The sequence below is a fragment of the Hesperophylax consimilis genome, chromosome 4 (genome assembly GCF_061612785.1).
Source record: "Hesperophylax consimilis isolate HC1 chromosome 4, BYU_Hcon_1.0, whole genome shotgun sequence".
In the NCBI taxonomy this organism is placed as follows: domain Eukaryota; kingdom Metazoa; phylum Arthropoda; class Insecta; order Trichoptera; family Limnephilidae; genus Hesperophylax; species Hesperophylax consimilis.
The window spans coordinates 27,138,894-27,153,256 of NC_142839.1; the positions used below are offsets into that span (position 1 = coordinate 27,138,894).

General features: G+C 36.6%; 1 protein-coding gene across 2 annotated transcripts in view; it reads right to left on the bottom strand.

The window, feature by feature from the left end:
- Positions 1–10,879, bottom strand: part of LOC149424479 (protein regulator of cytokinesis 1-like) — a 32,517-nt gene extending 21,638 nt beyond the window's left edge. For both annotated transcript variants that reach the window (XM_089651607.1, XM_089651606.1), the window contains exons 1-6: positions 10,748–10,879; positions 10,463–10,662; positions 8,984–9,104; positions 6,384–6,613; positions 4,189–4,337; positions 1,962–2,129 (exon numbers count right to left, since the gene is read on the bottom strand). In XM_089651607.1, coding sequence (XP_089507733.1) covers positions 1,962–2,129; positions 4,189–4,337; positions 6,384–6,613; positions 8,984–9,104; positions 10,463–10,662; positions 10,748–10,782 — 903 coding nt within the window. In that variant the 5' untranslated portion in view covers positions 10,783–10,879. The remainder of the gene's footprint in view (positions 1–1,961; positions 2,130–4,188; positions 4,338–6,383; positions 6,614–8,983; positions 9,105–10,462; positions 10,663–10,747) is intronic.
- Between the last annotated feature and the right edge of the window lie 3,484 nt (positions 10,880–14,363).

Consider the following 14,363-nt stretch of genomic DNA (forward strand, 5'->3'; position numbering starts at 1 on the left):
AATTTCGTTTTATTTTTGGAATTCCCTGATATTTTAAAATTCCCTGACATTTCCCTGATAATTCCCGGTTCGGTAAAATTCCCTGATAATTCCCGGTTTTCCCGGTTTTCCAGGTCTGTGGCCACCCTGTATTATTACTGCTAACCTTGTTGGATAATACATATTTATATGGACACATATTACATATTTTTAATGTGAATACTGCCCAAGAGTTCCAACTGTCGGGAATCAGTGGGACTAAAGCATTCCCAATCGGGGTATGTTATGAGAATGGGGAAGGGAAGTAGATGGGGAAGATGAAGATGGAAGTACCTGGCTATTCAGATCTGGTCACCAAACATGACTAAAGCCATTTCAAGCAATGTTTCCATTCTGAACAGTGGTTTTTCACCAGGGCAATATTGAGATTATCTGGAGATTAAATTTGAAAATTCATTGGTTCAAAATATTATAATTAATAATGATTAGATAACTTGTATAGCGCCGTTTTTGTGAAAAATCACTTCAAGGGCGCTATACAAATTATTACGAATTCCTAGTCTCTATCTAATTTTATTAGATTCAGAAAAACATACTTATTATTTAAAAACAGATACACACATATGCTATCTTAACCTCCATTACTGATATTACATTTATTAGAAGATTAGTGGCAAGAGTAGAGTTGATATTTCTTTTTAAAAGACTGGAGAATTTAGGATTAGAGAATTTTAATGAAATTACCTTACAAAAAATATTTACATTTTTTACACATATAATTTACAATGTCGCAGACTGCGAAGGTGATAAGTATCTGACTACAGATATGACTGTCTAAAGAGGCTATAATCTAATCTAATATATATTATAAAAGAAACCCGTGTTTCCCTACCCGCCTAATTTTCTTCACAACCAGCCACTGCCACCCACCAGTGGTTATGGTGGTAGATAGTCCTCCGTGTCACATCGAAAGTAAGAGAGTTTGGTCGGGGTGGCTGAGCGGGGGCGGGAGTGGGTGACGAAAATGTGCTTTGTTATGGGAAGGCCGTGAATGCTTTAGATTATTTCAGAATGGGCCCGCGGACCTTGTCGGTGGGTCTGGAAGGTTCCAGAAAGGTAATGAAGTTCCCGAATGCTCTAGAAAGTTCTCGAAGGAGAAAGTTCAAGAAGGTTCTATAAGGTTCCAAACTGAGTGGAGGAGTGTGTCGATGAGTCTAGAAGGTTCCAGAAAGTTCTAGAATGCTCTCGAAAGTTCTGGATGGACTACAGCAAAGCATGGCGGGGTACGCTAGTCATTCTTAAATCATGTGGCAGTCTATTCCAGGCTTTAGGTCCTGACACTCCGAAAGCACATTCACCGAACGGATTGCATTTTGTTGCACTGCAATAATCTAGACGTGAAACAACATAAGAATTGACTAACTATTTAGTAGCCTCCGTTGGCAGGCTTTTCCTCATTGCTTTAATTTGCCTTAGTTGAAAGTACCCCGTGCTTACACTTTTCTGTTCACTTGAGTTTTAAGAGAAACATGAGCGTCCAAATTGACACCCAGTAGTTTGATGCATGTTTTTGGAGTGATGTCACTTCCTGAAATGGTTATTGGGAGCTAACAATGGCCGTCCATAGAAACCCAGTCTTTGACGGATTCAGCTTCAATCTGTCATCTAGCGAGTAATTGCCTCTAGACACTCAGTTAAGCGAATTTTCAGACTGTCTATTTCTTCAGGAAAGCAGTAAAAATAAACTTGCTGGTCATCAGCGTAGCAGTGGGATAGAAGACCAAATGATTAAAATATTTTAGCGAAATCATTTGTGAAGAGAATGAAGAGTAGTTGGCCCAGAACAGACCCCTGGAGTCCCCTAGATGAAAAGGTTGCATAATTTGATTGTTTTTGGCAACCTTCACGGCTTGAAGACTGTTGCCTAAATACGATGCCAGCCAGTTCTTAATAAGAAATTATGTAATATAAATAAGTCCAACCTTGAAACTTTGTCTCTTCTTTTCTTCACAACGCTGCAGTTCTACCTCAAGAGCGGCTTGAGCAGAGCGGGAGTGTCCGGGGTGCTTGGCCAGGAAAGTCATCCTGTACTCTGGAGACTCCTCCAGCCGCTCCCAGAGCACCGTCAGGCGTTCGCGCATTTCCAATATCTATACAATTAACCAAATAAAAAAAATTTAACAATTGATACTAAAGATTCTTGCCTATCATATTATCAAAAATTGCAAAAAAATTTATGTAATTTTTCCAGAACTTCAAATCTTTTTTATCTCTTATAATACGAAAGGTTCAGGTCTTTAAATGCGCACTTGTATTGTATTACTGGAGAATATTATATGATATATTAGGTGTAGGTTATTATTACACATTTTTTAATATTAAATTCTTATTTTTCTCTGATCATTCTGGTATAGCATCAAGGTCAGAGTGCATTATTTCTAAACGGTCTTGGTAATAGATTATTTCCAACACAAGTTTGAAGTAATCTAACTGTAATTTTTTGTTTGTTCAAGTGTAAAAAATCATAATATTTTTACTCTACATTTACAAAAAAAAAAAAAATTACATACTTATAAATCTTAATTTTTATGTTCTACTAGAGATTTTAGACATGTTTTTCTTTCAATTAACTCTTAGTTAGATCTGTAGAGAACTTCAGTATCTATTAAAATGTACACTTGACAAATTCTGGATGGGGAAAACTGCATTATGTTAAAATCCTCACAATATTGAAACAGCATTATGAAGAAAAAAATACTTCACAACCGTTAAACGGTGTTTTTGTTACATATTGTATAACACTAAAAGTTTAGATTCAAGTTGGTACTAAAAAAAAATATCTTTATCTAGGCTCGAAAAGCGCCGCCAAAGTCGCATTTCAGCATACTGATCATGAGAAATTCATGTCGCGAAAAATAGAGGTTATTTCAGATATATTATTTTTTTAATTGACTGTTACCAAGTGAATTTAATAAGAATTCTATGAAAGTATATTTTTTTTTAGTAACAAATGTTTTATGTATGTGTACGTAAATATAAATCAATGTTTATATTGTGCTAACAATGAATTCAAAATCTCAATTTTTTGTTGTTATTCTCCTATGGGAATTATTGTAATATTTTGTTTATTGTATAAACAAGATAAAAAGATAGGTGACAGTTTTCTTGAAGATTCCCTAAATAAAAGGAATGCGTTTTCGAAATTTCGCATTCTGTACAATTGTTCGACGTTTGGAGTCAAAATATGTATTTTTTTTATCAACTTCTTTTATGGTTTATTAAAGGGACTGGGCCACGGGCAAGCGGCTTGATCGCAAGCACGTAGTTTTTTTGTCTATTGTTTTCTATTGTTGTCTATTATTGTCTATGCTTAGCGGCTTGCCAGCCCGCATCAAGCCTCTCCGTCAAGCATGGCCACGCCTTCCTGTGATTTCGTGGTGGTCAAAATATGTTTTCTCCATTGAAAATTCAGAAAATTATTTATTCTACAGTTTGATTATTAATGACCTTGAAAACCGCTGTCATAATTATTAAAAAATACTAATGCCGGTGGGGCATCTGACTTTAAAATACTTCCAGAATTTTTAAATTAGATGGATTTCTACAAATTGAACACAAAAACAATAACTAAGTACCTATTTTATAATAATTTTATTCAATTTATATCATTGTTTGATACGTGATATTTATTTGTCTATTTTCGTTTGTCTATTCCCACAAAAATATAAATTCGCATCAAGCCCCGCCGCCAGCACGTAGTATTGCGCAATGCTTGCAAGCCAGCTTTGGTACACGGTCAAAATGCTTGTCACAAAATGCCATAGACAAAAAACTACGTGCTTGCGATCAAGCCGCTTGACCGTGTCCCAGTCCCTTTAAATATTCCAATTTAAAAATATCAAAGTATATTTCAAACACAAAAATCTAAAAGTAAATTTTATCAAGTATTTTAAAATGGTATTCGTTTGTAAGTCATCTTCATAAAGAAGAAATATATAGCACATTTAAAATACCTTGGAAATACTCCGAAAATCAATGAGAAATTTCAACAACACTCTTTGGCAGTGTAACAATGTATATATTTTTCCATAAAAACTATTTTATGTAAGTTTCTATATTAGTGATGTTTTCACATACAAGGCCATTTATCATTGTAAAAATTTTTCTGAAAGAGTTTAGTAATGACAGAGGGTTCAATGCGGTACTTGCCTTAGCTTCCTTCTGTTGAAACTGATGCAGGAGATTCTCATTGACCACATCCAACTTGGCCATGTTCTGGTCAGTCACACGGAAGTCCATGTAAGAGGACTTGATGATGTAATACTGGAAGCTGTCTTGAGGCTCTTCCTCCAAATCATCTGAAATAAGATTTTATCAAATAAATATCCTCTCTAATATATTAACCTTTTTAAAACTGATTCAACCCAATCTACCGCAACACATGCACCTTTTGACACAATGTAAAGGTTTTCCAATAAGAGGTGTTATTTTGATGTTCAATCGTAAAAGATCAATGGTTTCGTTGCTTGTGTGGCACGTAGCGCCGTCTCGTTGAAAGTAAACGTTGTCCAGATCAATAACATCCAATTTCGGCCATAAAAAATCATTAATCATCTCTCGATAGCGCAATCCATTCACCGCAACTATTGCTCCAGCCTCATTTTCGAAAAAGTAAGGTCCAATGACTCCGCTGGACCATAAACCGCACCAAACAGTCACACGTTGAGGATAGAGGCTTTTCAACAATAACTCTTGGGTTTTCAGAGCCCCAGATGCAACAATTTTGCTTGTTGACGAAGCCACCGAGCTGGAAATGGGCCTCATCACTCAAGATGATTTGCATTTGATTCACTCAAGTGAATTTTAATAATTTCAATGAGTTGTTGAAGCGTGTATCGTTCCATTTTTATTAATGGCGTAGTTTCTACTTGTCAAATGTCAAAAAATGACAGCCTTCAAAGTAACATCTACCGAAATAGCGGACTATTCAAAATAACACCTCTTATTGGAAAACCATGTATGTGTTTCAATAAAACTTGATGAATCACTAAATATGCAACATCTGCATACGGGGATAGCCGCCGTCAGATCATATATGCGCGACACTGTTTGTGTCTATCTTAAGCAAAAAATATCATGAAATTTGTACAGCTTTTGCCGTCTGGAATTTCTAGGTCAACAATACCATTTACTGTTGATAACCTCAGTTGACAAGGTATAGCTTTGAAATCCACCATAATTTCCATTTATCACACTCATCGTATCATATTTTTCAAATTATTCAATAAAGAAAAAAGGAGTGTTGAAACTCAGCGAAGCTGGATAAGGCTGGTTTGTTCATTACCAAACAGTTAACAGAAAGTGTTGATAAATATAGATGGCATATCATAAGATTTAGGGGAGATTGGGCGACATCGAATCGAATCGGGCGGCGAATCAGCAAAAAATTTATAAATCCTCACTAGTAAAGCTATTAGTTATGATCCCCTAGGGATGGGCGACTTGTGCGTGTGAAAGTACCCTACATTAGCAGCTCCTGTACATTCCATGAAAACCGGTTCACAACCAGACCTAAATACGATGTCTCAAACAAGCTCTGCGCATCAAAGCCACGCTCCATTGGTCTTGTTTCCAAAGTTAAATGGATACTTCAAAACTACATAGCTCATCATGTTAATGACAGATAAATCTGTGCGATTTTCATGATGCCAGAGCTTACCGTTCAAGAGTCTGTCTACATCAAAAATAAAAGAAACAAAGGGATATGTGGAATGGAAGTGTGCTGACTGTCGCCGAGCTACAAGCAAATTGGACTGCCAGGTGACATTGGCGGGAGATTTAAACCGAGAATCACACATGAAAATTGGTAAGAAACATCATTTTGGCTGCAAAATGGTAATATTTGCCTCGCTTAATAGGTTTTAATAAATAAAGCTAAGTACCTAATAAAGATAAGTTACCTTTACCAATAATTAAATAAATAATATAAGTTTTTTGTAAGGTAAAATTCTAAGTAGAATCAAAGGCGGAGCGCCGCTATGTAGGTGAACGATATTGACAACGCTTTTGGGCGAGCGGTTTGATACATGGTCATGGTTCATGGTTCATGGTCATGGTCATGGTCATGGTCCATTACCCTTGTTTCAATTGGTTACCGGGTATCTCATCAAAATGACAGTTCAACACACTTTCAAAAAGTGATATAAAGTCATGAAAAGTGATGAATCAAAAACTAGGTTAAATTTTTGTTTCATCACTTTTAATGACTCTATATCACTTTTTAGAGGTGTGTTTAATTGTCATTTTGATGAAATATCATGGAACCGTTTCAATTATATATGGTCCAAACAGATTTTTTGCGATGCAAAGTGATTGTCCACAAGCTAGTGTGGACTATTTGTCACCTATCAGGCGTTTGATATCCTCCTGCTTCTTCAGGAACACCTGCACCCGCCTCTCGTACTCAGCCTCCTGGTCCCGGAGGTAGTCGGCCAGGTCCTGCAGCGCCTCCTCGCTGGGCAGCGGTGAGGAGGCCAGCTCCCGGACGGGACAGCCCAGCATGTGGGACAGCTTGCTCTGCCAGCCGTTCAGGCGGGTAAGATGCTCCTCACGAGACGAGATCATCTTGCGATATCTACAAAATGAATTATGATTTAATGACAATTACATTTTGGACCCTTGGTAATTACAGAAAATTCACGAGAGAGTAACTCTCGTCTAGTTGAGCGATACTATTAGAAATTAGGAAGATGGGCCATTATTAGTATGAAACCGTATGCACAAAATGTTGCCAACATCGTTCACCCATACTACTGCAAAGCGCATCTCTACAGCGCCTCCCCTTTGTTTCTACCTGCACAAAACGAATAAATTTTATCAGCTCCGCCGCTTTAATAGTTTGGTCGTAGCGTGTCATTTTTTCTACAAGTTGAGCCTTCCGCCAGCAAGAAAAGCCAATCGGTCTGAACCAGATGGTGAGCTGTACAAAAGACCTGTTAGCGGTTGAGTGGTCCAATGCGTTGATTGCGCACCCAGGCGACGTGAATTCAATTCTCTGCTAGGTAAGTCCTCCATTTCACAACAGCACTTTCTGTATATAATAATGGCAGAAGGAGGAATTCAAATATTGTCAGGTTATTCAAAACAGTGAATGTTTGCAAAATAAAAACATAGTGCCATAATTCTCCGCAGAGTTGTGACATAATAATATATATCGTCAGTATTTTTCGAAAAACAAGTGTTTATTTTTTTTTTATCTGCGCAAAAATAGTTAGAATGCAGGCGAATTCTCTAGTTAAAGTTTTATATTTTAATTTTTCTAATTAATTGTTTGAAAAAGAGAGTACCAAAAAAGTGTGCAATTTAGTTTTGAATGATACATGGAGCAGGTGGATGAGTTTGTGTATTTAGGAAACATGTTTACGAGAGATGAGAAGGCTGACAGAGATATTGGAAGAAGAGTAAATTCAGGTAACTCCATTAACCTGTTAACCGGGGAATTACGTTTTGAAATACGCAGCATATAACGGGCGCGAACTCCTTCACTAGGACGTATCAGTATGTCACGCCCGGAGGACGTAATTTCAAATTATTATTTTTTTTCATTTATGCATTATAAAAATGAAAACAACGAATTAAAAAACTAGAAATTTTACAAACAATTATAAAGATTACAAAAAATATAAAAAAGGTTTTAATTACAGAACAATAAACAAAAGCACACAGATAAAAAAAAACATTGAGTTTAAAAAATTTAAATATGTAAAAATTTAAAACTTCTTTAAAATATTTCAAGGACGTATTCATATGTCCTACCCGAAACTGTTTACGTTTGACTTATTTATACGTCCCGCCCGGTTAACAGGTTAATGAAGGACAGAACGCAGTTAGCTCTAACAAAAAATTGTCCAAAGAAGCGAAACTAGCAGTCCACAATGGAGTGCTGGTAGCTACCCTGATGTATATATGCATATATGATATGCAGTGGCAGAGGAAGAATAAAAGTAGACTGAATGCTAGAGAAATGAGATTCCTGAGGAGTATGTGTGGTAAAACCATATACGATCATCTGAGAAATGTGGAGATCCGCAAATAATAATGTAAGCGTAATGAGTAAGATTAAGAAAGTGATGCTTAGATGGTTTGGAGTGCAAGGAAAATAAATTATGCAAATGTGAATTTAAAATTATTATTAATTATTTGCGTCATAGCAGAAGTAGGAATGCTCAAGCAAGACCTGGGACGATCAAGGGAATCAGATACTTGAGTTGGGCGATGTCAAGAGGTAGAATAAAAGATGAGTATGTATGAGACAATGTATGAATGTGAATGAGGCGAGGAGTGTGTGCCAAGACCGAGTTGCTTTGGAAAAATTTGAAAGTATTTTATGTGATTATATCATGATTTATTTACTTAATTTTAAGGACGGGTTGTTTCGGAGAATTTGAACAATTCATCAAATTTCAACGTTAATTTGCGAGTTCTGTGAAAATCCTATTCAAGTTCTGATATTATATCATTATAGGGTAGTTGCTTGACAGAACTGAAATAATAACAGAACTAGAAAATATCTTTCACAGAACTCGCAAATTAACGTTGAAATTTGATGAATTGTTCAGATTCTCCGAAACAACCCGTCCTAAGACTTTAATTAAGTTTTTCGAAAAAATTCAAATTTGGACATCGACTGTCTTTGGGAGAGTACTGACAAGATAATGTACCATCAGAGGCATCTGATGTGAGAATTGTCATTGACAACTGATGTGAGAATATGATTCTAAACATATACTCTGCGCCACTTACCACTTCTAATTGGGCTGTTTAATGTTTAATTTATGCAAACAGTTTGCATAAATTAAACATGCTTTGCTGAATTGCGTTACAAACCGCTACCTTACTTTAGCAAACTTTACTTTTCTGCGCAAGGGCAGGAGCAGCGCGTGGAATGCTAGTTCCTTACCGAACCGCCAGTGAGCGGGCTTAGGCTTGTAAATTTATATCTCACCTTTCCAAATCATTTTCTAGAGCCTCCTTTATGGCCATCAGGGGCATATCTTTTTTAATAATAGTAGTTTCAATATTTATACTAAGGCGTTCGCCAAGGTGTAAAGCTTCCTTTTTTAAATCTGAAAAAAGTAATCATACAAGAGGTTTTAAAAATAATCATTGTGGTAATGTAGTTACAAACCGACGACTTTAACATTGCAGTTGGTGGCTTCGCTGGTATATATCTATGGATATAAAAAATAGTTGGTTGGTTCGTTAGTTCCTTCTTTGGCTGACTGCAAACTTAAAAGTGTGTCAAGCTGTAAATCTGGTTAATATACCAATCCAAAGTCATAGTTATTGAATTTCTAAAGAGATAAGAGAAATGCTAATGAAGGTAGTACAATAAAGTTAAAAAAAAATCTTATTTGTTAACTAACAATAGGCAAATAATAAGAGCTAACAATATTATTTTTTTTTGGGAATAACCTAATGAGTAAAACCTAAAATTATAATATTTAATCATTGAATACAATATTAGCGATGATGAAAATTTGAATTAGAAAAATCAGAAAAGGATATTAACCATTAGAGTGCCGACGAGCGCCATCATGCGCATGCACGTACTAACTAAATTTGCCACAAGCACAATAGCGCTCGCGAATCAGTTGCTGTTTAGTACGTGGTAGGGGAAGTCGCTCGCACGCATCGCTAATTTTTTTATGTTTCTACGTGTTACATAAAGTTCAAATTATAATATTATTAGTTATTACAATATAAAAAGGATTTAGGAAAAGAAAATTTTTAACCCAAAATGTCGGAATACGAAAATAGTTAAATAGTATTTTATTATCCTTGTACAAGTTTTTATTAAGAAAACACCGAAAAAATTATTAAAATTGGATCATTTTTTGAAGAGATACAGTTTTTTTTCGAGACAAGGGTAAATGATATCAAAAACAAAAGATTTCTTTAGCATTTCTAGGTATATATGAGTAAAAAAACAATGGCACTAAAAGGGTTGAGACCGTATCATTTTCTAATTTTTCTGTTTCAAATTTTAGTTTGAGAATCGCTTGTATTAAATATAAAAATATATCACAATTTCATTAATCTTTCAGCAAACGTATGTGCTTATTTAAAATGTTTTTTCTAAGGTTTTAGCAACGATATTTAAATAAATAAGGCAAGTAGTTGATATTGGGAATGTTAGATTGTTTGTTACATCGTTACATGTTGCTAAAGCTAACTGTCAAATAACTTTTCTTAGAAAAGTTTTAAAAAAGTAAGTCTCAAGCATGGTTCCGGGCATATTTTGTATTTACACAATCATATTGTCCTAGTACATACGTAGCAGATTGATGATGTCATTATTAACTACCTACTGACAAATTATTGTACCTATGGTACATTTATGTGTTTATTTATTTCTTAGACAATATTTTTGTAATTAGTTATTTAAAAATCGTTAAAATGTTGAAAGATATCGTTAACTTACTTTCGATTTCCACCTTAATAACCTTGATTTTGTCCAATGTTTCTTCGAGAACTTCGTCGTATCTTTCTTGAACGATTTTGACTAACGCTTCTGTTCGTTTCTCTCTTGTGGGATCGTCAACACCCAGAAGTCTCCAGTTGTCGTTCAAAGAATGTATCAGTTTTCTGCCATTGTGGGCAATTTTCTTCTCCACCATATCACTGTTCAAAAAACATACAATTAGCAAAAATACCAGCAAACCAAAACAGTTTCTCGGGATATTAAATAAAGACATTTCAAACTTACAATATGTGCTTCTCATCATCTCTATATTCGTACATTTTCACTAAATATATTTCCAAACTTATTGCTTTATATATTATATTCTTGCTTTTAACTTCTACAACAAAAAACAAACCGTCACAATCCAATAACTGAAAAATGAAGATAACTGAAATTGCATTTGAAAATCAGGTGTGATGAGGCAAGACCATAGATAAAATACAAATTAAGGCAACACTATTGGTCGATTTGATTGTGAGAGTGTTATAAAACATATGCCAAACCGAATATTTTGTTATACAAATATAACTTTGAATGTATCCGCTTTTATCTAAATTTATTTTATTTTTCGTTATGAGTTTTAATCCGACATTCTAGACTTAAGGAAATAAGATTTTTTTAATGGCGATTTTTTTTAGCACAAGATAAAATGTGAAGAGGCTAGTAATACATATATATAATTAAATAAAACAGTAATTATTATATGTAATTAATAATTTTTCTAAAAGTTAGTACTTTAGAGTGTTTGTTTGTAACTCTGGTTCAATGAACTGTAGAACGCAGTTTTGATTTGAATTTAAGTGTCATTTTCAAAATTGGAACTGATTTTAACAAAGCGTTTAATCAATAAAGTAATATAATGTTCTTACAGAAAATTATTTTAAGTGCCATTTCAAAATTGGAACTGATTTGTCGAGATTCAAGTTGTCTCCCAAAGATCTTAGAAAATATATACTTTTGAGTCGTCTCCTAGAACAAGATGCCAGTAGAGGCGAGGAAAGCTAAGAAGATGCAAGACAATGCAAGCAGAGACTAGGAGAGTCTAGTAGAAGAAAAAAAGATAGAAAAAGCAAGATGAAGCCAGAAGACCAAAAAGAACCAAGAAAAGGCTATTTTTGTTATTTGTTTTTGGGGTATTATGCCGTGTTGCGCTAACTCCTTCTTTAGCCTACGTTTCGGACAGCATTGCAGTGTCCATCATCAGGGCAGATGTCTTATTTGAGGTTTTGTTAAAATGTGAGCTTAAGTATGAGGTTGTGATACCGTGTTGCCAGCTCCAACCCTCTGAGCTAACATTAACGTATCATTTTTTTTATTTAAAGTGGTTTTCTTCGTTTAGCTCTGGTGTATCCGTCAATTACCGGATACCAAGAACTATTAAGCTTAGCTCCATCGTCTCTATTAATGTTTACGGGATTTTTATGAATTTCAATGGCCTCCGTAATCAGCCGTGCTCTATAAGTTTTCGGTCTCCCCAGGATTTCAGGAACAAATCCAAAGTAATGCCCGGTGTCAATCAAATGCTCGGCAATTGCCGATTTGTCAGGGTGGCCGAGTTTACAAGCTCTGAAGTGTTCCGAAATTCTTTTGGAGATAGTCCGCTCTGTCTGGCCTACATAGACCTTGTCACATCCGGAACAGCTGAGTTTATACACTCCATCTGTTTCCAGAGGAAACTTAGTCTTTGCAGACCTCAGTAAGTCCTGTATCTTTGTTGTTTTTCCGAAGACAGTCTTGATATTTTCCTTTCTCAAAAGCTTGGCAATTTTGTCTGTCACATTGTGCACATAAGGCAGGAAGGCACAGCCTTTCGACTCTTGTTCAACTTTGTCTTCGTTTGGTGCAGATTTGGCTCTTATGATTTACCTTGTCTGACTTGCTGGGTAGCCGTTACGCTCCAGTGCATCGGTCAGCTTCGTAAGTTCCGCTCCGATTTTATGTTCTTCGCATATTCTGGTCGCTCGGGTCACCAATGTATGGATAAGTCCTCTCTTCTGCGCTGGGTGGTGGTGCGAATCAGCGTGTAAGTACCGATTCGTATGGGTTGGTTTCCTATATACAGTATGCCCTAGGCTACCATCGTGTTTCCGCATCACCTCCACATCTAGAAAGGGCAGGATTTTATCTTCGTTTTCCAGTTCCATTGTGAATTTAATTTTGCTGTGGAGAGAATTAAGATGGTCCAGGAATTCGTTTAGTTTCTCCGTTCCATGGGGCCAAATGGCGAAGACATCGTCGATGTAGCGCCACCATACTTTAGGGACAGCCGAAGCTGTGTCGAGTGCCACTTCTTCAAACTTCTCCATAAAAAAGTTGGCTAGTAGGAAGTTCACACACTGGTACGACGATTGGAGAATCTGAGAAAGAAAAGAAACCATTTTTTGGGCAGCCTTGCTTTTCTCAAGAGGTGTAAAGAAGAATCGATTGTACCAGTACACATCCAAATAAAAAGACACATCACATCCCGGAAAGCAGATAGAGTATTCCAAAGAGCGGAGGCTGCACTATTAAGGGAGAGGATCCACAATGTGCGAGGCGAGCTGGATGGAGTATCTCGGGACCTTTTCGCTCTACATCTGCACCTAAGTGCAACCCTTACCGAAGAAGACTGGAGAAAAGTTGACAACATGACTTACCAACAAGCAGTAAGATCTAAGCAGTCAACAGATGCGAGACAGAAACAAAAGTTTGAAAGGCTCAACCGAGACAAAAAAGGTGATCGAAAACAACTCGATCAAAATAAAGTTGTCATCAACATTTCGACCCTTGCGTTGAGCCCAGACGCAACTTCTGTACTGGCAAAGGGGATGAATTTTGCAGTGGCCCCCAAAAAGATACCTGTGGAATCCATCGTATGTGGTGTAGAGACTGCACTACATACAATGATGAAAGTACACAAAATGTCAGAGGTGCAAGCAGAGGACATCCGGCAAGAGACTTGCCATATTTTGAAAAGGGCTGAAATACCCCGCCCCAATATCACGAAAGGAGAGTTTATGGCCCTAAAAGAATTACGCGCCAATGAGGAAATCTTGGTTCTGCCAGCCGATAAAGGAAATGCCACTGTCGTGATTAATACGGCAGACTACACAAAGAAGATGGAAGACCTCTTGTGCGATTCAGGCACCTATAAGACGATTAAAAACAACCCCACCAACAAGATTGACATAAAGACAAGGGAACTAGTGAAAGCTTCTAGCATCAGGAAAGAGGATTGGTCTAAGATTTTTGTAAAAGCCTCTAGAACTCCTGCCCTGTATGGTCTCCCAAAAATACATAAAAAGGAAATCCCAATGAGACCGATTGTCAGCGCTATTGGCGCTCCTACATACAAACTTTCCCAATACCTCTCAAGATTACTGCAGATGCAAACTGGTAAAACTGAATCGTGGATTAAGGATTCAACAGATCTGATAAGTAAGCTCAAGAAAGTTAAGACTGAGGAAGGAGATATTCTGGTCAGCTTTGACGTCGTGTCACTTTTCACAAATGTGCCTCTAGAAGACTCCATGACAATGCTCAGGGAGATATATGAGGAAGACATTTGCAAACTTTTTGAACACTGCCTCAAAAGGGGATACTTTGCATTTCAGGGTGAACTATTTGAGCAATTGGAGGGAGTTGCGATGGGCAGTCCGTTATCGCCAGTACTAGCCAACTTTTTTATGGAGAAGTTTGAAGAAGTGGCACTCGACACAGCTTCGGCTGTCCCTAAAGTATGGTGGCGCTACGTCGACGATGTCTTCGCCATTTGGCCTCATGGAACGGAGAAACTAAACGAATTCCTGGACCATCTTAATTCTCTCCACAGCAAAATTAAATTCACAATGGAACTGGAAAACGAAGATAAAATCCTGCC